General features: G+C 45.5%; 2 protein-coding genes across 2 annotated transcripts in view; one reads left to right on the forward strand and one right to left on the reverse strand.

Moving 5' to 3' along the window:
- KYAT3 (kynurenine aminotransferase 3) overlaps nt 1–24,333 on the reverse strand; it is a 339,825-nt gene that overhangs the window by 67,420 nt on the left and 248,072 nt on the right. The window lies entirely within an intron of this gene.
- LRRC8C (leucine rich repeat containing 8 VRAC subunit C) overlaps nt 1–24,333 on the forward strand; it is a 34,141-nt gene that overhangs the window by 6,074 nt on the left and 3,734 nt on the right. The window contains exon 2 of the mRNA XM_083743359.1: nt 19,464–19,605. Within this exon, the coding sequence (XP_083599485.1) occupies nt 19,468–19,605 (138 nt within the window). The 5' untranslated portion in view covers nt 19,464–19,467. The remainder of the gene's footprint in view (nt 1–19,463; nt 19,606–24,333) is intronic.

Raw genomic sequence — 24,333 nt, forward strand, 5'->3', positions numbered from 1 at the left:
TGCATCCCAAGCATGCGTTTTACTGCAGAGCTACAGCACTTCCCTGAAGGTTTCTGTACTACACAATGTACAGATTTCATGTCTCTGCTGCCCTCAGTGTCCTCACGCCTGTCAAAAGAAAAGAAATACACCTTTTGTGTTCACCCACACAGGCACACAAAAATAATAACCAACCTGTTTCGGCATCATACTCCTTTTCATTCTTGAAACAGCCAGAAAACTGACGTGTGGATGTCACTCTGGGGTAATATCTGCCTTTTGCAGGCTTTCTCTGACTGTGGAATGCCCTCACCCGGGGAGCATGCCAGACACGGATGCTTTTGGTAAAGATCTGTCTCCCTGGGCTCCATGGCTGTTTTTTTTTATTACATTATGTTTTTGTTTTTATCTGCTCTTACTGCTGTGACTTGTTGTTCTTTTAATTCTTGTGGGATCAAATGTTGCAGGGAGGGTGGGCTAAAAATAATCAAACAAAATACAGAAACAACCCTTTCGAGTCATCCCATGCATTCTTATTTGTGGGAAAGTTAGGCTGGATTTGGTTGGCTCTGATGAATGTCATATGAGTGGGATCGTGCATAGTATTACGTTCCGGAAGGAAAAGGGAGTGGCAAGGAAAACCTCTGTAAATTTTCTCAGTGTGTTCATTCACAGCATTGCAATTTTACAAAAGCACTGTTGTAGGAGTCTGTGGCATGTTGCTGTCCTTCAGACTGATTAGCAATTTTTTTTTGCAAACAGTGCAGGCTTACTTAAAGGATCTCTTTAAGTAATTTGTACAGTGGTACAGTGGTATTTAATTCGTTCCGGAGGTCCGTTTTTAACCTGAAACTTCTTAACCTGAAGCACCACTTTAGCTAATGGGGCCTCCCGCTGCTGCTGTGCCGCCGGAGCACAATTTCTATTCTCATCCTGAAGCAAAGTTCTTAACCTGAAGCACTATTTCTGGGTTAGCAGAGTCTGTAACGTGAAGCGTATGTAACCTGAAGCGTATGTAGCCCGAGGTACCACTGTATAGTGTTCACAAGTGTTCAAGTATTTGTCCTTCATGTAGATTATCTAAGCTATAATCCTTACAACAACCCTTTCCGATAAATCAGTACAGTCGTACCTTGGATCTCGAATGCCTTGCAAGTCGAACATTTTGGCTCCTGAATGCCGCAAACCCAGAAGTGAGTGTTCTGGTTTGCGAACGTTCTTTGGAACCCGGACATCCAATGTGGGTTTCGATTCGCTGCAGGAGCTTCCTGCAGCCAATCAGAAACTGCGCCTTGGTTTCTGAATGTTTTGGAAGTCGAACGGGCTTCCGGAACGGATTCCGTTTGACTTCCAAGGTACCACTGTATTATCATACTGCAGGTGAGGGACTGAGATTGAGACACTAAGGACACGTAGTGAGTTCATGGCAGACATAAAAGTTATAGAATCATAGAGGGGAAAGGGACCCTGAGGATTTTCTAGTCCAGCATTCCATTGTTTGTGGAATCATGAACATTACGTCCAAACTAACCCCTTCCACCAGGCTGCAGAGACACCTGCAGCTGAAGCCAGGCCAGTTGGTTAGTCCACAGGACATGGAAGTGCTTTGGACAATCTGAACTAGTCCCCAGCAGTTATTTAGTACTTCAGAGTATTTATTCCACTTGAATGGCAAGCATGAGGTGTTTTGCTGAGCAGACAGGGAATCACATTGGCTTTCTGCAAATCAGTACAAGCTGTCTGCTTCCATGAAAAATGATATACCAAAATGCTTCTTTCTGCAGCTTATCTTTAGCTTTTGTGTCACGGCTTCTCATAATGCAATATTATGGAAGAGCATTATGTCGCTGTTTTTTGTGACTTCCAGGGAACTGCTGCGCATAGTTAGCTGGCTTATAATCTCGCCGAAGTCACGTTTTAAACTGCATGGCAGGATCACTGCCAGAATCCACAACGGGGGGGGGGGGGACAGAAGGCGAGAGGATACTTTGTTGCTGACAGTAATTAGGTTCCACCAAAAGGGCACATTCGTTCCAGGATGGGGAAACAGGGGTTGAGCCATTTGCTTTCTGGGAATAATCCTTAAATTATTCCACACTTACAGCGCTGATCCTAAAAAATAGTTACTTGGAAGTACAGTGGACGCTCAGGTTGCGAACATGATCCATGCAGGAAGCACATTCGCAACACGAAGCAGCGCATCTGCGCATGCGCTGGTTGCGATTCAGTGCTTCTGCGCATGCGCAAAGTGTGATCTAGCACTTCTGCGCATGTGCGACCGCTGAAACCTGGAAGTAACCCATTCCGGTACTTCCGGGTTTCGGCGCGTCCGTAACCTGAAAAAACGCAACCTGAAGCATCTGTATGACTGTAATACCCAGAAGATTGTAGCTGCAATCTTTACCTGGAAATAAGCCTTATTGAACACGGTGGGACTGGCTTCTGAGTAAGCCATGCACAGGCTGCAGCTCGAGAAAGCCTTTTTGAGCATGACATGTATAGGATTGTGCTGCTACTAAGAATATTTAGCTGGAAGTAGCCCTAACTTGAAATCAGCTGTGTATGCTTCTCTGCAGAGCATGAGACTCTTAATTTCAGGTTTGTGGGTTTCAGCCCCACACTGGGCAGAAGATTCTTGCATTGCAGAGGGTTGGAATACAGTCGTACCTTGGACCTCAAACACCTTGGCTCCTGAAGAAATCAGCTCCCAAATGATCAAAACCTGGAAGTGAGTGTTCCGGTTTTCGAACGATTTTCAGAAGCCAAACATCTGGTGCAGCTTCTGATTGGCTGTAGGACTTTCCTGCAGCCAATCGGAAGCCACAACTTGGTTATTGAACAGTTTCAGGAGTCGAATGGACTCCCGGGATGCATTCTGTTTGAGAACCAAGGTAGATGACTCTTCCAGCTCTATGATTCTATGATAAATTGTGCATGGACAGAGCTACTGTGTTGTGTTAATTTCTCAACTGCCATTTCCAGTACTTGTTGCTCAGTCAAGGCATTTTAAGGAGCATAAAGAATAAATCTTAAGACTGTCTTCCTGGAGAAACAGATCTGTTTAATTAAATTGTTTTTCCGGTAGTGTTTTCATCCTCCTCCTTGCAGGAACAATCCTGATTGCGGGGTTTTTTATGTTGGTTTGAATCAAATCCAAAGAGATGCCTGGAATGAACACATGCTTGAGTTGACCAGAGGTCACAAAAGGCATTTAAACTCACCCAAGGCACTCTGCTCATACAGGGTGAGAAGGATGAAAACTTCATTTGCCTAAGTGACGTTTTGAGGAAGTTCAGCAGGGCCTGAGGATTTAACTAAATTAGATACGTCACATCCCCAAGTAGGAGTCCTTATCTTCAAGGGACGTGGGCAGGAGAGGCAGGGCATCCAGGGTCAGCCACAGAAGCGTTCACGGAGGAAGCACTGAGAATATGGCACTGTTGTCCTCAGACTTGGAGGACTCTACTGCAGAAGACCCTCTGCAAAAGCAGAGACATCACCTTACGAACAAAGGTCTGTATAGTTAAAGCCATGGTTTTCCCAGTAGTGATGTATGGAAGTGAGAGCTGGATCATAAAGAAGGCTGATTGTCGAAGAATTGATGCTTTTGAATTATGGTGCTGGAGGAGACTCTTGAGAGTCCTATGGACTGCAAGAAGATCAAACCTATCCATTCTGAAGGAAATCAGCCCTGAGTGCTCACTGGAAGGACAGATCCTGAAGCTGAGGCTCCAATACTTTGGCCACCTCATGAGAAGAGAAGACTCCCTGGAAAAGACCCTCATGTTGGGAAAGATGGAGGGCACAAGAAGGGGACGACAGAGGACGAGATGGTTGGACAGCGTTCTCGAAGCTACAAACATGAGTCTGACCAAACTGTGGGAGGCAGTGGAAGACAGGAGTGCCTGGCGTGCTCGTCCATGGGGTCACAAAGAGTGGGTCACGACTAAACGACTAAACAACAACAACAACTGCAAAAGACCCAGGAAGGGCTGAGGTTCCCTTGCTCTGTCACAGTAGGAGATTATTCAAGAACGTCGGGCCCTTTAAGAAGCACAGCATCTTGAAGCACAGCTGGTGCTAACATTTAGGCTGCACCTGCTGATGCTGTCATGACTGCTATATAAAGTAGTGCTTCCCAAACTTGGGACTACAGCTCCCATCATCTCTAGCTAGAAGGGATGATGGGAATTGTAGTCTGGAAACAGCTGGAGACCCAAGATTGGGAAATACTGATATAAAGGTTCAGTCCTAGCTTGTTCCTTAGCTAGAGCAGCTTCAGAACTTTATGTTGCCCATGGAAAACCTTGAACCTTACTGTGCCCCACCCAAATCCACCCATTCTACACATTGACCCACCTGAACCTTATCACACTTTGCCTTGCTGTACCACAAAGTGACACAATATATTTCCTGCTGCTTTACATAGTACAGGGGTCAGCAAACATTTTCAGCAGGGGGCCGGTCCACTGTCCCTCAGACCTTGTGAGGGGCCGGACTATATTTGGGCGGGGGGGGGGAGTGATGCAAGAGCACCACAAGCCCCGGTGGCTGCTTACCTGTGTGAGGGGCTGGTGGCGGTGGCGGGATGATGAGCGGAGCCAATTGGAAGCTGCACCTCCCAAAACGCATTCTGTTCAAGAACCAAGGTACGACTGTATTTCGTCTCAAACAAAACATCTCTTTCCATTTCCCTTCTCTTTCTATTCTCCTGCCCTCTTCTTCATTTCTCCTTTTTTTTTTTTTAATGTTTAAAACAAAAGGAAAGAAGGGGGGCAGCCTCTAACTCCATTGTAAACAACACATAAATACAAGTGCAAAACAAATGGTGGTGGTTATTTAAGTCATCTTTCTGAGATAGCATGCACCGAGTTCTATTAAAATAGTAAGATTAAAGTATTCCAAGGGGGAACAGATGTGAGGGTTTTCTAGTGCCACATTCTAAACACTGATGTCAGTGCATTTTCTTGCTGTGAGATTTTGTTATATCTGAGGCTGCATCCAGTGGGATTTTCACTCGTTGGGTCTTTGGTTCTCAAACAACAACCTGCTGCAGAAGGGTACTCTGCACAGAAACGTAATGTGTCATTATAGCTGAGGTAGGCTGGACAGACCAGTGTTAGAAGCTAAAATATTGTGTTCGTTTTCCACCTGGTCTCTTCTCCAGTCTTCAGAGAGTAGCTGGAAGTAGGGAGGCAGAAAAAGATCCTCCTTTCCTTCTACTCTGCAGTTTTAATTGAAAATCTTAAGTGCAGTACTGCGCCCAGAGCTCAGAAACTGCTCACCCTAATGAAATTCCTTGTTGCAAAATGCACGTAGAACAATGGGAGTTTTGAACACAGAGACAGACCCAATGCGTGATCCAACCATGCGGTGGACAGAAGGACAGAAGGAAAAGCCAGGAAGAAGAAGGATATAAGACTTCTGGGGAACTTGTGGATCCTCTGGAGGCTGTGTTGAACTCCCAACTCCAGCCAGCATCACCAGAGGACAGAGATCATGGGAGCTGAGGTCCAAGCACATCTGGAGGGTCTACAGATTCCTGCCTTAGGAAGCGGAGGAGCGCTACAGAATAATTGAGCATGGGATCTGGGGAACCTTGTACGATTAGCAGTAGTGAATTTCCTGATAAAGTGAAACTGAAAACTTAGCAGAACCAAATGATAGAGGTCATGATAAGTGATACTTTCCTATACCCTATAGATTTATTTTGCCATCTGTCTTAACTCTGTCTGGAAAGCAGTGCCTGAGACGCATTTGGGGGCCAGAAGTATCGCTCTGCTTATCCAGATGTGCCGAGGCTGCTTTTGCTCGGAAACGCTGCAAGTTGTTAAAAGCCTCCTTGTTTGACATTCAGAAGTAAGGTAGAATAAATCCTTTATATAAAGAAGCCACAAATCATGAGGAAGCAGCCACTCCTCTGACTTTCTTTGGCTCCGCCATGGTGTGATCTTCAACGGACGTTTCTGACGAGGCTCAGAAGGAACCCTTTTATAGGTATGCTACTTTCTGTTTGCTCAAAATGTGGAACTGCACCAGCCCTTGGTAAAGTCTGTATGAAGCAAGACACATGAGCAGCTTGCTTGATTTCCTGTTTAGAGAAAGTCAGCAATTACAGTACACTCAGCTGTCAGTTAATGCAAACTTGCAAGCTGTGGTGGGTAGCCTGGTGGACGTAAACTAGGGAAATCTCGGCGTATTGAGCAACCTTGAGCCATTCCTTGGCTAACCTTCTTTGCAGGATTGCTGTCAGGGTAAAAGGGTGGGGGAAAGCTGTACCCTGATCTCCTTGGAGGAAGTTTGGGGTAGAAAGTAGATTAGTTTTGCAAAAGCTTTGAAATAGGTTGCCACTTGTTAGTTGCAAAGATCCACCTTCCAAAAAATTATGGTATTTCCCCATTGCCTCCAACTTGTGAAAGGGAACTCTGGTTGATGGCATGGATAGGAGGGGAAATGGTTGGCATCTGTCTGTCTTGGGAGACAATGGCAGAGTGCACCTTTGCGGGTGAAATCAAACCGTTGGAAGGTTACAGCGCCTGCTGTGGCTGTAGAGACCGATACAGGAGAGACATGTTTTGTTGCAGCTGGGGCAGATGAAGGCATTCGGTTGTGCAGCTGTAGGTGCACCATGGCATTTCTTCTCTCTGCACTCCTCCCAGGGGTCATTCCTCCTCTCGTCGCTGCTGTGGATACATGACCTGTCTCCAGGCACCGTGGGGGGGGGGGGACTTCTGCATTGTGAGTTTGATGTTGCCTATTTAATGAGTATTCGTTCTGATTTGTGTGGGGGGAACTTAGGTGACAGTCACATCCATGCCATTCAATTAAAGCATCAAAGAATCCTGGCAGCTGCAGTTTTACCTTTTGCAGAGCTACAATTCCCAACACCCTTAATGAACTTCAGTTCCCAGGATTCTTTTGGGGGCAATCCACTTGCTTTAAACATACGGGGTGTATGGGGCTTACATTGCATGGAGGCAAGAGTTATCCCACACTTTTCAGTGTGTGTCTCCCCATCATTCTATTTACTGCAAAAGTCAGATCTTTGGGGGAAGCACATTAGTTGCACAACACCTCCCAATACCCTATAGCTCAGCAGTTCTAATTTTCCAGTATGTGATTGAATCTCATCCAGAAATAGTGACAGTTTGGAAATTCCCATACGCTCCCTCTAGCTCCTCCTCCATCCTGTGTGTGCATCTCCGGTAAAAGTTTCCTGACCCGTCATAGCATCACAATTTCTGCAGTAATCCTTTTTGTCAAGTGCCATTTCCTTCTTCCTGGCCTTTCTCCTGGCCATTTAACTTATGCTAAGAAAGAAATCTTAATTTGTTCTTCAAAGAGCTGAAAGTGCTTTGAAAGAGATTGTGACTTATGGTGGGAGTACACCTCCCCCTTTTGCCTTTAGTGAACAGGATTTGTAGGTTTTTCAGTTGTTTCGAGGTGACAGTCAGACAAAAGAAATAATGTGTGCGCCCTTTGTAAATCCTCTTTCAAGTAGTGACATTGCTGAAGTTTGAAATTACCTGCTTTGGACTATGATATTCCTGCATGCGTTATGCAACTAGACATCAGTCCCATGATAGGTTTTTGTGCAGTTTGAAATACAAAAACTGGATTCTGCCCATGCACAAAATGTGTATTCAGTCTGAAAATGATACAGCAATATGATCCGGTGCAGCCAGTGTCATGAGGAAATTTAGAACTGTCCTCTCTTTCTAAAAATAATAATAAATCGTTGCAATAATGCTTGTAATTGCTGACTCAGTTTTGAACGGAACTACTCCCAAGTCTCTGGCTTTAGAAGTTTAGTTCCATTGGCTGATAATATGTTGACCCGGTTTGCACATGCAAATCCTGGCTTAATAAACTGGGATATGCACAAGCTTCATGCAGTGGTGCAACTAGATCAGAGGTGTTCAACCTTTCTGAGTCCACAGCTTCCTTGACCATTCTTTTTGCGGCACCTCTGTGGGGCTCAGGAGCCCAGATGTGTCACGCCATGCCTGCAGAGCCGGCAGCCTCTCACCCTTTTTCAAACACCCTCCTCTCTTCTCCCCTCTCCTTGGGAGTCCTCCGGGCAGCCACTGCTGCTGCCCCTGGTCTCTGAGCCCCTACCCCAAAGAGAGGTGCCTCCTCACACTGCCCTACAGGGGCCTGGGAAACAACCCCAGGCCAGTCCCAGGCCAGGTCACCTGGGGAGCTTGTAGCCAGGGCTGCTGCAACAAACTGCTGTGTAAGCCTTTGGGTGGCAGAGATGCGAGAGGGCATCAGAAGAGGGAGGGAGGGAAGGAAAGAGGGACAGAGGCCCATGTTGCCTGTGGCACCCCTGACCCTCATTCAAGGCACCCCAGGGTGCCACGGCCCACTGGTTGAAAACCACTGAACTAGACGATTTTGTAGCCTATTCAGACTTCTTTTGGGGGGTGTGGCAGGTGTATTCCACAGCATGTCATTAACACAGGAGTAGTGAAGTTATCGGTTATGTATTCAGTGGTCTGTGTTTGCCTGAGCTTGAGTCTGGACTAAGGGTTCGGAGCCTTTATCCATACACTATTCTGCTTTATTAGTTGTTCCATGATGTTTCCCCAGTATTAATGCATTATTGCTGTCTTGCACTATAGCACAATAAAAGCAGGACATCTCCTCCACCCCAGAAACGTTTGCGGTATAAAAAGCAGGAAGTTTTTGCACTGATTGGAAACAAAACAGAAACTTTGGCAGGCACAAATAATACTGAAAGTGGAATTGAGTATAAAAACCTTGATGTCATCATGAGCACAAATCATCAGGAATGCACAAGAAAAAAAGGATGTCTGGAAGGGGCCCTTGGACCCTGGATTTAAATGGTCTTATAGGGGCCCCCTTTAGATGTCTAAATGCATGGCTTTGGTTGTGAAGCACACAATTCCTAATTCTATTCTTTCCACCGTCATTCCATGCTTTTCAACTGTTTCTACATGCCTGTTGTGTTAGAGCACCCAACAAACAAACAAATCAGTTGGCCATCTTAGATTTTCTTTCTTTTTTATATAAAAACCCAACAACTCTTGAGCACCCACCATTTCACATTTTAAACTCACTTAAATCATAGCAACATCATAAACAGGGTGCAAATGGGGGTGGGTTGCTTCTGCTGCCTGATGGAAAACACATGTATTTGGGAACTGGGACCATTTTCTTGTAGAAGAGGATGGTAGATGTTTAAAGTCAAAATAAAATGAGACCTGTAATCGGCGTTTGAAATTCACCAGGTGCATTTTGCATCTTGCTATCAGCCACTTATGACAGAGTGAAGATGCCTGGGCACCAGGATGATGGTTGACATCAAAACTTGTTCTGTCACTGAACCCCAACCATTCCCCATTACAGTGGACCCTCAGGTTACGTTACCTTTGGGTAACGTAAATTTCGAGTTGCAAACGCGGCAAACCCAGAAGTGTATACTTCCAGATTTCACCACGCGTGTGCACAGAAGCGCTCTAACATGCTGCGTGCGTGCGCAGAAGTGGCACCTCATGTTGCAGACTTTTCAGGGTACGTACGTACCCCCGGAATGAATTAAGTTTGTATCTGGAGGGTCCACTATACTCTGCAATGTCATAAGACTCTGCCCAGAACACTCTGTGATGTCAGAGAAGTTCAGCCAATACCTGTGAGGGATCCTGTCTTTTGTTTTGTCAGCACTGTACTCTCTCCTGTTCTTCCCTTGGTATTGTTGTGTGCTTTCTCTTTCTCTCTCTCATTTTACCTAAACATAGGCAACAAGGTACCACCTGTTGTTTCCTCCCCCACCATTTTATCCGCACAACAACCCTTCGAACCAGGTGAAGTAGAACAACGCCATTGTGTTACAGGACAGCAACGATGGTATTGCTTAAATGTGGCTTGAATATGCTTGTAGACCTTGAGAAAGATGGCGTGGTCCCTGCTCCCCAGCTGAACCAGTATTTGAAAACAGGCCTTGTGGCATTTGGAAGATTCGCTTGTGGTCTCCTGTGTGCATCTAAAAAACCCCTAAAAACTGAACAAATTAAGAGGCATGCATGCAAGCATTCCTGGTCCCTTCCCTCCCTAACAACAGGAAAGGGTCTCCAGACCACGAAGGGAGAGCCAATTAGGCATCTTTCCAAGATTCAGAGAGGGAGACAATTATCTGATTTTCTAGAACAACAACAATTAATCCTTTTACCCACCATCCTTATGTGGAGCTCATTTCAGTCATCATGAGCCACTGTGGTGTGGGGGTGTGCAACTGACAGACCCACTTGTTCTGCAGCCCTCTTAATGGAAAACTACGTGGACCAGTAGTATGAGGTGATAAAATTAAGGTTCCTCTGCTGCTGTGCAAATAATCACCCCACATTATAAAGTAGGCATTGCCAGCTGTGTGACTGTTACTGGCCTGTTAACTCAATTCCTGTTCAAGATTACAGATAATTGCAACTCAGGGCATCACACATGGAGGAAAACATCCTAACCGGCAAATCACAATAATATTTCAATCCAGTTAAAAGGTTGCTCAGACAGAGAACATGAAAAGAACACACAGCATCACTGAAACCTTTCCCAACCTGGAGCTCTCGGGATCTCAGACTACAACTCCCATGAGCATGGCCAGTGGTCGTGAATGATGGGAGTGGTAGTCCTAAACATGTGGAGGGCACCAGGTTGGGGATGCTTTGATAAGCTGTGTTGATAAAGTGAGATGGTATTGTACAATTCTGCAGTATCCTGTTGTTAGAATGGGATTAGGAACGCTGCTTATTTGGCACTACAGAATGAGAATTTGGGCTTTAAATGGGTCAAGTAATCTGATCCTTAAACACATTCTTGAAAAGTTTCCAGTTCCTTCCAGCTCGTTGTATGATTTCAGAGTTTAGATTCCATGTCCCTGAATGTTGATATTTTTGAAACTGTGAAATTTTTCAGTTATGATCAACAAAACGAAAAGTCGCTCACCAAAGATAAGAGTCGAGTTGGCAAAAAGTGCAGGAGTTTCAAAAGAGGAGATGCATTAGTCAGCGTTTCCCATCCCACTCCGAACAGAAAGTCCTCACAGAACTTGACAAAGGGTGTTTTGTCCTGGCCTGCATCCATCTCCCTACATGCAGGAACTCCAAACGGCTCCAGTAGGAGGTTCTCTTCGTTGCTACTATAGAAGGAACTCAAAATCCCAAAGAGATAAGAAACAGTAACGTCTCTGCCAAGCTAGGTAGTTCCAGAAAGCTAAGTGTGGTAGCTGTATGGGTGCAAGGAGACAGAAAGCGCTGTGGCTTGCTGTGGTGTGTTACATTGGTTTTAGCTGTCAGTATAAAGTGTGCTGAAGCAAAAAGGAAAAAATAACCTCAGGCCACAGCTCAGTGGGAGAGTAGATGATTTGCAAGTAGAAGGTCCTTGGTTCCAGTGTTTGAAATTAGCCAGGTGCCAGGCGCGTTTTGCACCTGGTTATTGGCCACTTGCAACCAAGTGGAGATGCCCAGGTGCCAGGATGGTGCTTGACCTCTCCACCATCTGGGGATCATTGGATCTTGACTGTTTTTGTGCACTAATACGGCATCCTGTAGATTCTATCAGTTACCGGTATATTTCATCTGCACGAACTGAATCAATTTCAGGAAGCAAAATGCTTTTTCTGTGCAGCCTAAGCAGGAACAGCGAACAACAGTAAAGCGAATTGTTGTCTCTTGCCTTCGCTTGCCCCACCTCACTGCCCTGATCGCAGATGGGAATAATATTCTTACGTTATGAATGGTCCGTGTCGCCATTAAGAAAATGAGGTCTGAATAAAGGTAAAGGGACCCCTGACCGTTAGGTCCAGTCGTGACCGGCTCTGGGGTTGCGGCGCTCATCTCGCTTTACTGGCCAGCATGACTAAGCCGCTTCTGGCAAACCAGAGCAGCACACAGAAACGCCGTTTACCTTTCCGCCGGAGCGGTACCTATTTATCTACTTGCACTGCATGCTTTCGAACTGCTAGGTTGGCAGGTCTGAATAGGCCAATATATATGTGGACTGTCCCTGGATCAAGTGACTTTTCTTCTTTAAGTTCTCAGAGTTCTTAACCTAGCTCAAGGTTGTCATCTGAACTAGCCAGATAATCAATCCAAAATCAGACTTGGGAGCCGTATTACCCCCAAATGGCAACTAGACGTTCCATTTTGGTTTAAGGAGTCATTTGGCACCTAGCTTATTTATTTGAGTTTCTAACATGGCTTGGTTCTGACCTCCCTCCCCATCTGATACTCTGGAGAGCCATTGCCAGTTTGTGTGGATACAATACTGAGCAAAAGGGACCAGTGGTTTGACTCAGCTTCTGATGCTTCTAACCTGGCCCTGCAAATGGAACCCAGACATCCTGGGTCTGCCCATTTGCTTTCTCCCAATATTTGAGAAGCAGCAGTGCAGGTTTTTCCCTGGATGAATCCCCGCTAACATTTCAAGGTGTGGCACAGTAACACAAGGAACACCATCATGTGCTTGCTCCTCTGTGCAAGTTTCAAAAGTGGCTACAGGATTAGCGCAAATGATCAAATCAGTAGAGCCTGGAGCTGATTCAGACTGCTCTTGGTGCAACTAAGGGTGTATCCTTCAGGGGACTGGAAAATGGCATGTCTCCCACCTATATTCTGATATTTATTCAGTCAACAAAGAGCCAAATCATTGATCAGAAGATCTAGAATGCTAGCTCTGCAAAATCTGCAGGAAAGATCAGGTTTCATGGACAGCAGGTTATATAGATTACAATCCTAAGCATTTTCATTTCTGCAAAAGTCCCATTCAAATCAACTTGGCAAGCAGATATTATTAGATGCCGATTTCTAGCACGTCAGGATTATTACCCCATGTTCATGCCTTGTCTGTTTCCCTTTCATTTACCCTAGCATAGGTAAAGTAAAAGTGCCCCTTCTCCACCTGTGATTGAAAATTATCCTACAACATTATTTAAAAACCATTGCAACCTCTGATGAGGCCCACAGCACTACAAAGCCTTCTTAACTGTTCAACTACTGGGCATTGAGTGAAAGCAATTGAAATGCATTTGGAGCGTTTAAATCCTGGGCAATAAGGCATCAGGTTTATTATAGGCCAGGTCTATAAATTAAGACTGCAAGCTCTCTAATTCTTTAATGAGGATAAATGCTTTCGAGATTAATATGGGAATCAGCTCTGAGTGCTGCTGTCAGTGACTTCTCCAGATGACACTATAAATCACACATAGAAACACCCATGTGCATCTAAGACTCAGAGGGAGCTGCTTTGGCATTGAGCAAACAGTAGTACAGTGGTACCTCAGGTTAAGTACTTAATTTGTTCCGGAGGTCCGTACTTAACCTGAAACTGTTCTTAACCTGAAGCACCTTTTTAGCTAATGGGGCCTCCTGCTGCTGCCACGCCGCCGGAGCACAATTTCTGTTCTTATCCTGAAGCAAAGTTCTTAACCTGAAGCGCTTTTTCTGGGTTAGCGGAGTCTGTAACCTGAAGCGTATGTAACCTGAAGCGTATGTAACCCGAGGTACCACTGTACTGCGAAGTCAGAGTACAATTATGCCAGGAAGGATTACTGCAGAGTTACCAGTTTGGTTCAAGATGCTTTTGTATAGCAGGAAGTGGGGAACCAATGGCTCTTCAGGTCTGGACTCCAATGCCCATCAGCTCCATTCAGCATAGCCAATAGTCAGGGATGATGGAATTTGTAGTCCAGGGCCACTGTGTAGCATTAGCAATTGGCTGGACAGCGTCGCCTGCAAGCATCTGACCAAAAAAGTTGGGTGTGTGATGTGGTGGTTCTGTATCCTCTGAGAAATAGACCCTAGGATTAGCTAAAGGGAGTTTTGGATTTGAAGTTCTGTTTTGTGTGTGATTTCTTTCATGCCTCACCTTCCTCTTTAGGCAAAAGAGGGATATGCATACACAAGGTGAGAGTCAGAAAGAATGCTTCATCACAAGAAGAAATCTCTGTGTTCAAACTGTAATTCAGCCATGTGGCTTTTGCTAAATGATGAAACACAAATTTCTAAGAAACAAGAGGTTAACTAGCTGTTCCCTTCTGCAGATGTCGACTCAGAAGTATCCCCTCCATGGTGCTTATTTCCAGGTAAATGTGCATGGGATTTCAGCCTATGTTGGAACTTTTGAACTATAAGATAATGGACAGAAGTGTTGAGATAGCAAGAAAGGGGCCATCAATATCAGCACTAAAGCATGTAGTATCAGCAGAAACATCAGTTGCACTTTATTCTTGTTCAGGCTGTGTAGCAAGTTTAATTTCTCTGTGTTGTTGCACATGCATACATTTAAGTTCTCCTAGAACAGCGGTTCTCAACCTGTGGGTCTCCAGATGTTGTTGGACTACAACTCCCATCATCCCTGAGCTCTGGCCTTGCTAGCTAGGGGTGATGGGAGTTGTAGTTCAACAACATCTGGGGACCCACAGGTTGAGAAAGGCTGTCCTAGAAGCAGTTGGCTGCTGTTTTTCAGCTGGCTTTCAAAAACACAGAATTGCCATGGCCCCAGACCTGGAATCTATGGAAGCAGAGTCCTCCAATGATGTGAGCCTCGAGGAGATGAATCGATTCCTTGGTCCATGTCATGCAGAGCTGCTGTCACCAGAGCCCACACCTCCTCCCCTAAACCTTCAAGAGACCCCTTGTCATCAGGCTCTGAGGTTGACCCACATATGACTTAGAGGACCAGGAGAGCCCCAAGATGTCCCCACAACTTGAAACTCAGGACCTAGAAGAAGCCAATGGCTGCAGAGGAAGGCCGTGGGACTTTTAACCAGTCAGATTCAAGGGGCTGGGTCTCTAGTTAATGAATACCTAACACAGGCAATAAGGATCTGCTGCTGATGAGACACTTGTATGCTTTGCCTTAGCTGCAGGATCGCTAACTGTGGTCCTGAAATCCACTTCTAGGCTCTTCTCCCAAGGGGCTGATCCTGCTTCACCTCACCGTCCTGTCTGCTTGCAACCATATGAATACTGACCTTTCCCCTTTTGGGGGGGTCATAACCTCTTTGTGGTGGTAGGCATCCCCATGGATCAGGACAAAAACAATCCTTGGCCCAGTTCTCCAAAACAGTAGGGAAACCTGTGTCTGGACTGTACCATCTGAGACTGCAGGTGGGGGTTCAAACTACTGAATGCTTCCCCTTATCAAAAATAAAAAGATTCCCCCACACAGAAAAATAGGTGATGAAAAGAATAGTTCTACTCTAACATTCTCCCTTGGGGGCTAATTTTCTATAGGAATGTTTATTATAGAAGGTTTCCATAATGTAGGGATGGAGAATCTGTGGACCTCTAACACCCATTAGCCCTAGCCAGCATGGCCAGTGGTCAGGGATGATGAGGGCTGAGGGTACCATAAAATCTGGAGGGCTGCATGCTTCCCATTCCTGCTCTAATTGAAGCCTCCAGCTCTGGTCTGAAGTAGTACAGTCTAGACAGGCCTATCACCTCATCTTCTACTTGTGAGACATAGACTTTAATTGTGCCTCCTTTGAACCATATTGTGTGGAGTCATAATTTTGGGTCGTGCTTGATCCTCTGCCCATCTAGTTCAAGACCAAAAAATTTCCACTTGCTTCGCCGAGCCAGGATCTGTTCCCAAAGAGCCGTCCTGAAGTCATTTTGGGCATTGGGCCAGACCCTTAAGAGGTGATGGCTTTGCAGATCATTTGCAGCTTATCAGCACAGTGCCAAAATACTTTGGGAGAAATGGCTAACCTTGCAGCTACTTCTTCAAACAAATTAGATGTGTATAAGCTTGTAGCCCGAGCTTCAAAACCCCAGGATTTTGTTTTATTTTGATCTGACTACCATCCTCATCCCTTGCCTGTCTCTCTTCTGAGAACAATTCTGCAACCAAGGCTGTTTTCGTCCTGAAGACTCACCCAAGTGCCATTCCCTTGGGATGCTGGTGGGCAGAAGATGAATGAATTAATTTTCTTCTTATCCAGGAACGCAGGCCATATGGACCTCCTGAAGTCTGACGTACTTGCATCTCCAAAGGCAAAAATACTTAATACTTCCTTGCTGTCTGGACAGCTTTTCTTTATTTCCACTGATGAAAGCTAATTAGAAAAACACAGAATTCAAAGAGACCATTTTAGAATCTGCAGCTAAATTGCTTCCCTCCCAATTCCCTGCCTCAAGCTCATTATCTTATTTCCCCTTAATTTGTTTAGGAAATGTTAGGTTTGCTGGTGCTTCTATTTGCCCAGTCGGGAAGAGCATTGATCTCTTTCTGTGTAAGTTCCTGAAGTCAGGGGAGTCAGCAAGGAGGCATCACCAAAGTTCGTGCATATGTAGAAGTCTCTGACGTCTGCATCGCTGGATCATGTCTTCCTGCAGGCCTGAACAATGTGTCCCTGCACAACTTAGGACCAGGGTACCTCAGGGATGTCCTGAACCCTTAAATCCCAGCTTGATCACTGAGATCATCTGCAGATGTGTCACTGGTCATTCCCTGAGTTGGTGAGGCTCGTTTGACAACAACGAGAAGCAGAGTCTTTGGTGTCATCAGCTCAGTCCTGTAGAATACGTTGCCAACAGAAAATCAGCAGGCAACTTCTGTGCCAACTTTTAAATGCCTGCTGGAAACTTTCACATTTTGCCGGGCAGGTGCAGGCAATTAAGGACACTTCCTTCCACAACCGTTAATTAATGTCTTTTTAACTCTTTTATGGCCTTACTGTATGGTTTTATTGCTGACAGCTGCTTTGATAAATTGCTGTTGTTGTGACACAGTTGTATGCACATATTAAAATAAATAAACAAATAACTTCTAACAAGCCAAATTCTTATACATTTTGCCTCATGTCTCAAGTCCTACAAATGCTGGAAATGTACTCTCTTTTTTTAAAGAAAGCTGAGAATCTGAGGACCCTGATTCATTCAGGGGAGAACAACTCTTATCTTACTGAAGCTCTCATAGTATCTGACGGGGGAAGTCCTAGTTCTAGATTTAGGCTCCCCCCAACATTAGTGATACCAGGATATGGAAACAACAATTTGAAAGGGGCTTTGAAAGACCCTGTTTGCTTGGTTTGAAACACCACCTTTACCAAGGAGTAACTTGTTTATAGAAAAGAATTAAGTAGAGATTTTCAGAATTCCAAATGGGGTGTCGTGGAATCATAGGGTTGCAACAGATCTGAAAACAAGAGTCTTGGACCATCCACCCCCATATTCCCTGGCCCAGTTCACACAGACTCAGACCACAGTTCTGAGAACAGATACAGTGCAGCAAAGGTTCCCGTGGATTCACAGAGACCGTGCGGAGACAGAAGTGCAGAGAACAACTAGGTTTGTGTAGCCTGTGCTCCTGAATCCTCTAATGAATTGATTCTGTTCTCCCAGGGGAGTACAGGAACTACAGAAGCAAGAGACCCGTGCTTTCCCGTAACTTTTGGCAGAGCTTTACCAAACCATTCTTCAAAGAGGAAAGCAAAAATAAGAGGGGAGGGGGGGAAATAAATCATCCTCCATTTTCTGTGCAGTTCACTTCGCGGTCTTTTGAACGATAGCATGGAATAGGATTGTTGTCCTTTGAGAAAAGGTTAGACGGCTCTTTCTGCTGTGTCTGGCAGTTTGTTTCCCATTGAATTGCAGTGCAGGTGGGCAGTTGTGACCTTTCAATTCAAGCACTTTGCTTACATGTGCACCGAGCCCAGATTTTTGCACATGATAATAGCTTCTGGTGCATCTGCATTTTCAAGTGATGTCCTTGACCGGCTAATGTTCTGCGATGGGGATTTTCAGGAAAATGTTGAACTGGGTTCCCCCCTATGCTTATTTGGGCACTTTGCTTCAGGAATTTTTCTGATGCCCTCCTAGAGAGTGATCTAATGTTCACTTTAGCCTTGCTTAGCAAGCAAAGCTAGAAACTGAAATCTGCCCTTCTTGCCGAATACTGTATTTGCAATTGGCATCCATTCATTTTTGCTAATGAGCTTGTGAAACAGAAGAGGGGGAAAAATCTTCCCCACATTGCTTCTAATGGTGTTTGGAGTTTGCATTTCAACACTAGTCCTGGAATCATCAGAGTATCAGAGACTTTGTGAAATTGTGAATATGAACATAAGAGGTATTGGTAACCCAGTTGAATTCCACAAGCAAAGGAATGCAATGCCGCAGCTTAAAAAAGTGCTTCGTACGTAAGCAGAGTGCAGATCTCTGTAATACAGTGGTACCTTGGGTTACATATGCTTCAGGTTACATACGCTTCAGGTTATAGACTCTGCTAACCCAGAAATAGTGCTTCAGGTTAAGAACTTTGCTTCAGGATGAGAACAGAAATTGTGCTCTGGTCGCGCAGCAGCAGCAGGAGGTCCCATTAGCTAAAGTGGTGCTTCAGGTTAAGAACAGTTTCAGGTTAAGAATGGACCTCTAGAATGAATTAAGTACTTAACCTGAGGTACCCCTGTATTCATTTAGCATCCTGCTTATGCTACTGATGATGTAATACAAGGTGTCCAATGCCCACCCAACCCAAAAAAAACACCTGTTGGGGCCTTGGAAGGGCAGTGACCAATTCTCTGCTTTTCTAGGGCATTGTACCAGACTGGAGCTAATTTATATGTACGTTCCTCAGGGCTACTGGATTGAGGCACTACCATAATGGCCTGGGAAGAAGCCACAGGTGAACAGTAGATGTGAAGTTGCCTTATTCTGAGTCAGATAATTGGCTCATCTAGATCAAAGTTGTCTACACAGGCTGGCATAAGCTCTCCAGGGGTTTTGATGGGAGATTTTCCCAGCTGTAACTGGAGATAGCAGATATGGAATCTGGGAACTCTTGTATGAAAAGCATCCACTCCATCATGGAGCTGATATAAATTGGGCCCCCAAGAGCTGCTGAAAAAGACAGACAGGAGTCTCCTCAGTTGGGACTGACAGGTAGGTTGGGTAGCTGGGGGTACATAACCAGCCCATTTTAGAATGAGGCAGGTCCCAATCAGACAGGTCTGGAAAGCAAGGTTTTGAATTCTAAGGAGCAATTCTCCTATTAGGACAAGTCAGACTTGGGAAGCCCTGGCCTGATAACTCTTAAGTCCCCAACAGAATTTCCAAGGTTGGAAAAAGCACTTGATGCACTCCCTTATAACAAGGGTGGTCAGTGTTGAACTTCAACTTCCATCAGCCTGCCTCAGTCAGGAATGAGGGGAGTTGTATTCCAGCAATATCTGGGGCACTGGGTTGCCTTGTGAGGTTCTCAACAAATCAGAGAGCCAGCCTGGGAAACCAACCACTGCCTTGGGAAGTTCAGTGGAGAGGCTAGGGAAGAGCTGATGCTACCAAGGACCTCCTGATTTGATGACTAGCAACAGCTGCTTCTAGGTTTCATGGGCCAGGCCGTCACATCAGTGTGAATTTCTGTGACCTCCTTGAACAGAGGAGGAAAACGGGTCTTTTCACTTTTTAAGTTACGTGGAACAAAATAACAATTTCACCCTGCCTCCCTTCGCTGTCTTTCAGGACGATGATTCCTATCACTGAATTCCGCCAGTTCTCTGAGCAGCAGCCAGCCTTCCGGGTGCTGAAGCCGTGGTGGGATGTCTTTACAGACTACCTTTCCGTTGCCATGCTGATGATTGGCGTCTTTGGTTGCACGCTGCAGGTAAACAAACAGGAATGCAATCTGATGCTGCCAAGGTAGGGCTGGAAAGTGCTAGCAGAGTTGGTCAGAGTGGAAGACAGATAGTCACAATTTCTATTATTATTATTACTACCACAGTGGTGCCTCGCAAGACGAAATTAATTCGTTCCGCAAGTTTTTTCGTCTTGCGAGTTTTTCGTCTTGCGAAGCACGGTTTCCCATAGGAATGCATTTAAAATCAATCAATGCGTTCCTATGGAAACCGCCTTCAGACCAGGTCCGGGGACAGTCTGTCCCCCGACCTCTTCTGAAGGCTGGGGGGGGGAACAAGGGCTTTTCTTCCCACCCCCAGCATTTTAAAAAATCCCGGGACAGCAGAGGACTTCTCCGCTGTCCCGGGGTTTTTTAAAATGCTGGCGGGTGGCAGTGAAGGTTTCGCTGCCGGCCGCCAGCATTTTAAAATTGATTTTTAAGCCCCCGGGAAGGCAGGCGGGGGGGAGCAAAGACTTTCGCCCCCCGCCGGCCTTCAGAAGAGGTCCAGGACCTCTTCTGAAGGCCGGCGGGGGGCAAAAGTTTTTGCTCCCCCCCCCGTCTGCCTTCAAAAGCCGTCTGGGATAGCGGGAAGCGCTTCCCTGCTATCCCGGACCGCTTTTAAAATGCTGGCGGTGGGGAGCAAAGCCTTTCAGCCCCCGCCGGCCTTCCTGGACCTCTTCTGAAGGCCGGAGGGGGGGGGAAAGGCTTTGCTCCCCACCGCCAGCATTTAAAAGAGGTCCCCGGAGATTTCCCTATGGGCTTTCTTCTTGCGAAGCAAGCCCATAGGGAAATTCGTCTTGCGAAGCGCCTCGAAAAACGGAAAACCCTTTCGTCTTGCGGGTTTTTTGTCTTACGAGGCATTCGTCTTGCGGGGCACCACTGTACTACTATTACTATTACTACCACTACTCCTACTACTACAGTCGTACCTTGGTTGACGAACACCTTGCGACTCGAACGTTTTGGCTCCCGAACACCGCAAACCCGGAAGTGAGTGTTCTGGTTTGTGAACGTTCTTTGGAACCAGAACATCTGACAGGGCTTCTGCGGCTTCCGATTGGCTGCAGGAGCTTCCTGCAGCCAATCAGAAGCAGCACCTTGATTTCTGAATGTTTTGAAAGTCGAACGGACTTCCGGAATGGATTCCGTTCAACTTCCAAGGTACGACTGTACTACTAATCCTTGGCTAAATAATACAGGAGAGAAACTATTAAATGGAACCCTTTCCATTTTTTAGAAAAAGTGCTTATAGGTTAGAATCTAATCAATGAACAGAATCCACATGGACATTCTTTTAAAAGAACTGCCCACAGTTCTTTTGGCTCCCTGCTGCTAAAATTCACTCCACTTAAAAGTTCTCAAAGTGCACCTGAAAGTTGCAAAACAAAACCTCAGAATTTGTCGTTTCCCCATCAAGTCAAAACGCAAACAATTAAGAAGCTTTGAGACTGATCCATTTTCTTGCTTGGCAAAACCAAGTTTATCCTCCCCTCCCTTCACTTTTGTGTGTGATACTTTCTTAAATAGCTTGAATTCTTTGAAGGGAAAAGCAGCACCCATTTCTGGCTCTCTCCCTCTTCTTTCCCCCATTTGGCAACCTCTGGTCTTATTTTTCTCCCTTGGTTCTGCTTAGAGATGACATGGAAGTGTTTGTTTTATTTAATGCCCCCTAATTAATAAATGTTCCCGAAAGGCAAAATACCGGAAAGTCTTAATGGCTTGCCTGTTAACTAATAACTCATATTAATTCCACAAGGTTTAGCTGGAAGTTTAAACAACATCAGATTGTCCGGACTTGTTTAGGGTGGTCTCTACAACAGTGTCAAAAGTTTTGTAACATTCTGTTGGACTAGAATTATGAGGAAGCCCCCCTTGAACCAGGAAAACTGAACCTCAGGGAGTTGGGAGATGTTCTTCTGAACCATATTAGGCATTACAACACCAATCCATTCCCCTTGGGGCAACAGCTTGAGGTTTATATTTCTTTTTCCATCTCTCGGTCTTTTCTGGGTTGGAGCCACACGGACAGCACAATCCTAACCATGCCTGCTCAGAGAAGTCCTATTGAATTCAAAAAGGTTTAATCCCAGTTAAATGGGATTGCAAGTTAGCCAGATCCCATCTGCACTGCCCATCATACCACCTTCAGCAGTCATTGCTTCTTCCAAAGAATCTTGGGAACTGTAGTTTTTATTGATCCTGAGAGTTGTTAGACCCCTATTGCCCCTCAAAGAGCTACAATTCCCAGGGTTCCTTGGGAAGAGTGACTGACTGTTAAACCACTCTGGTAATTGCAGCTCTGTGAGGGTAATAGGGCTCTCCTAGCAACTTAGAACCTTAGAGTTGGAAGGGACCAAATGGTCATCTAGCCCAACCCCCTGCAATGCAGGAATCTCAGCTAAAGCATCCATGACAGATGGCCATTGACCCTTAACAAACTACAGTTAAAGGATAATTGGGGGGGGGGAGCCATGTTTAAAGTGGTATGAAGCTGCTTTAAATGTGTAGTGCAGAAGGGGACTCAAAAGTCAGTGATTTCAATGGGTCTGATCTGATATACCGGCAAGTACAGTGGTACCTCAGGTTACATACGCTTCAGGTTACAGACTCCGTTAACCCAGAAATAGTGCTTCAGGTTAAGAACTTTGCTTCAGGATGAGAACAGAAATCGTGTTCCGGTGGCGCGGTAGAAGCAGGAGGCCCCATTAGCTAAAGTGGTGCTTCAGGTTAAGAACAGTTTCAGGTTAAGAACGGACCTCCAGAACGAATTAAGTACTTAACCCGAGGTACCACTTTTTACTAAGTCTGGATCCAGCCCTGTAGTGCCTGTGGTTATCTTACAGTTAATTAAATTAGAGACTGTGCTTAATATTAGCAAATATAATAATAATAATAATAATAATAATAATAGTAATAATAATAATTTTATTTATACCACACCCTTCCCGGTTCAAAAACCGGGCTCAGGGCGGCTAACAACAAATTTAAAACACTTAATTGTAAAAGCAGCATTAAATACAGTATAAAAACATGAATAACAATAAAATTCAAAATTCAGAAATCAATTTAGGGGAAATAAGCATTAGATAATCACCAGGGCTAGCTGGCTGAAATGGTCCTACTTGGGCCAGCGAGGAGGCCAGGGGAGAATTAGCTGTGAGGTCTCAGAGCGGGTAATCTTCATAAAAGGGGAGGGGGAGGGAAGAGAAAGGAAATCAAAGATCAGGCTGAATTCAAATTAAAGCCCAGTTGGAATAGCTCTGTCTTACAGGCCCAACGGAAGGAGGTTAAATCCTGAAGGGCTCTAGTCTCATGGGACAGAGCATTCCACCAGGTCGGAAACATCACTGAAATGGCCCCGGCCCTGGTGGGGGATAGTCTGACTTCCTTAGGGCCCGGAACCTCTAAACTATGGTTATTCATGGACCTTAAGGTCCTCTGCAGGGCATACCAGGAGAGGAGGTCCCGAAAATATTAGCACATGATTCCCCCCCCCCCACAACAAAATAATGGGAATGGTGGTTTCACCCTCACAGCAACCTTAACAAACTACAGTTCCCACCGGATGTGCTTTAAATGTACATTGCGTATCTGCCCTCAGGAACAAACTCAGCTGTTTTCAGGTTGCCCATTTTGACCTCGTGGCGAGGCTGCCTGCCTCTTTCTTGGCTCTGGCAGTTCCTTCTTTTTGCACTACCAAATCCTTAAACTATTGCATGAATATACTGAAAATGGATCTTGTTTGGCTATAGAATCCACCAGCCAGTTCTTTTTTGCTGAAGTAAGCACACTCAGAATGTGCAAAGCGAGTGCAGCTCCGGGAAATGGCATGTGAGAATGCAAATATTTGCATTCCTGCCTATTGCTATTTTATAAATGCTAGATATTTCTAGATAGCAAGCTGTGCCTTCAACTGAAGCCAATGAGGATTTTTCCCTCCTGGCATGAATCTGTGATCGCTCAAGTAATGCCAGTAGCCGAGACCAATCCATCATCTGCGGTGTCACTGTTATTGATAACAGTGCTAAATATTTAATTTAGAGGGTAGAATCCTGCGAGGTGTCTGGTTCCCTGTCAGACACATGACAGTTGAAAGCACCCGAGGAGCCTTGAGCACTCCGTAATGGTACATTACAGCTGCATTTTCGGGTTGCGCAGTCCTCAGAAACAGCGCCAGACTAATTGTACCGGGGATGGAAAAAGAAATTTGTCATCCGCAGAACTGTGGATAAGCACTGATGCGGTGAGTCATTTCTCCACTGTGTTCTGAAGGGAAGTAGATGCTTCTCCACATGTGTGGACTTCTTCCTTGGCAAAGCCTTCTCATCTGTCTTGCGCATATTCGCCTTGAAAGGGCTGTGAGCATCCACTCTGTGTGGCAGTGGACAGAACAATTACCACCAGCAGCACAGTAGTGGCAGTGGCATAACATGGGTTGCCAGCTCCCAGGGCTGTGCAGAGGGTGTGGGAATGGGAGGGAAATGGATAGAGTACGCATTGCATTCAACTGCCTAACAGTGTCAGCATCACCCAGGAGATCACAGCCGCAGAGATAAGAAAAGAAGAGGCATTCTGTTGTCACTTTCTGGTTTGCATTTTCAACAGAGCCAAGCAACAGAAGAGCACAGCTGTACTGAGGCAGCACCAGGGGTTGACATTTTGCACCCCCTAACAATTTCGCACCTGGGGCAATCACCCCTGTGGGGTCCCCTGTGT

This window comes from Podarcis gaigeae (genome assembly GCF_964106915.1).
Source record: "Podarcis gaigeae genome assembly, chromosome: 6".
NCBI lineage: Eukaryota > Metazoa > Chordata > Lepidosauria > Squamata > Lacertidae > Podarcis > Podarcis gaigeae.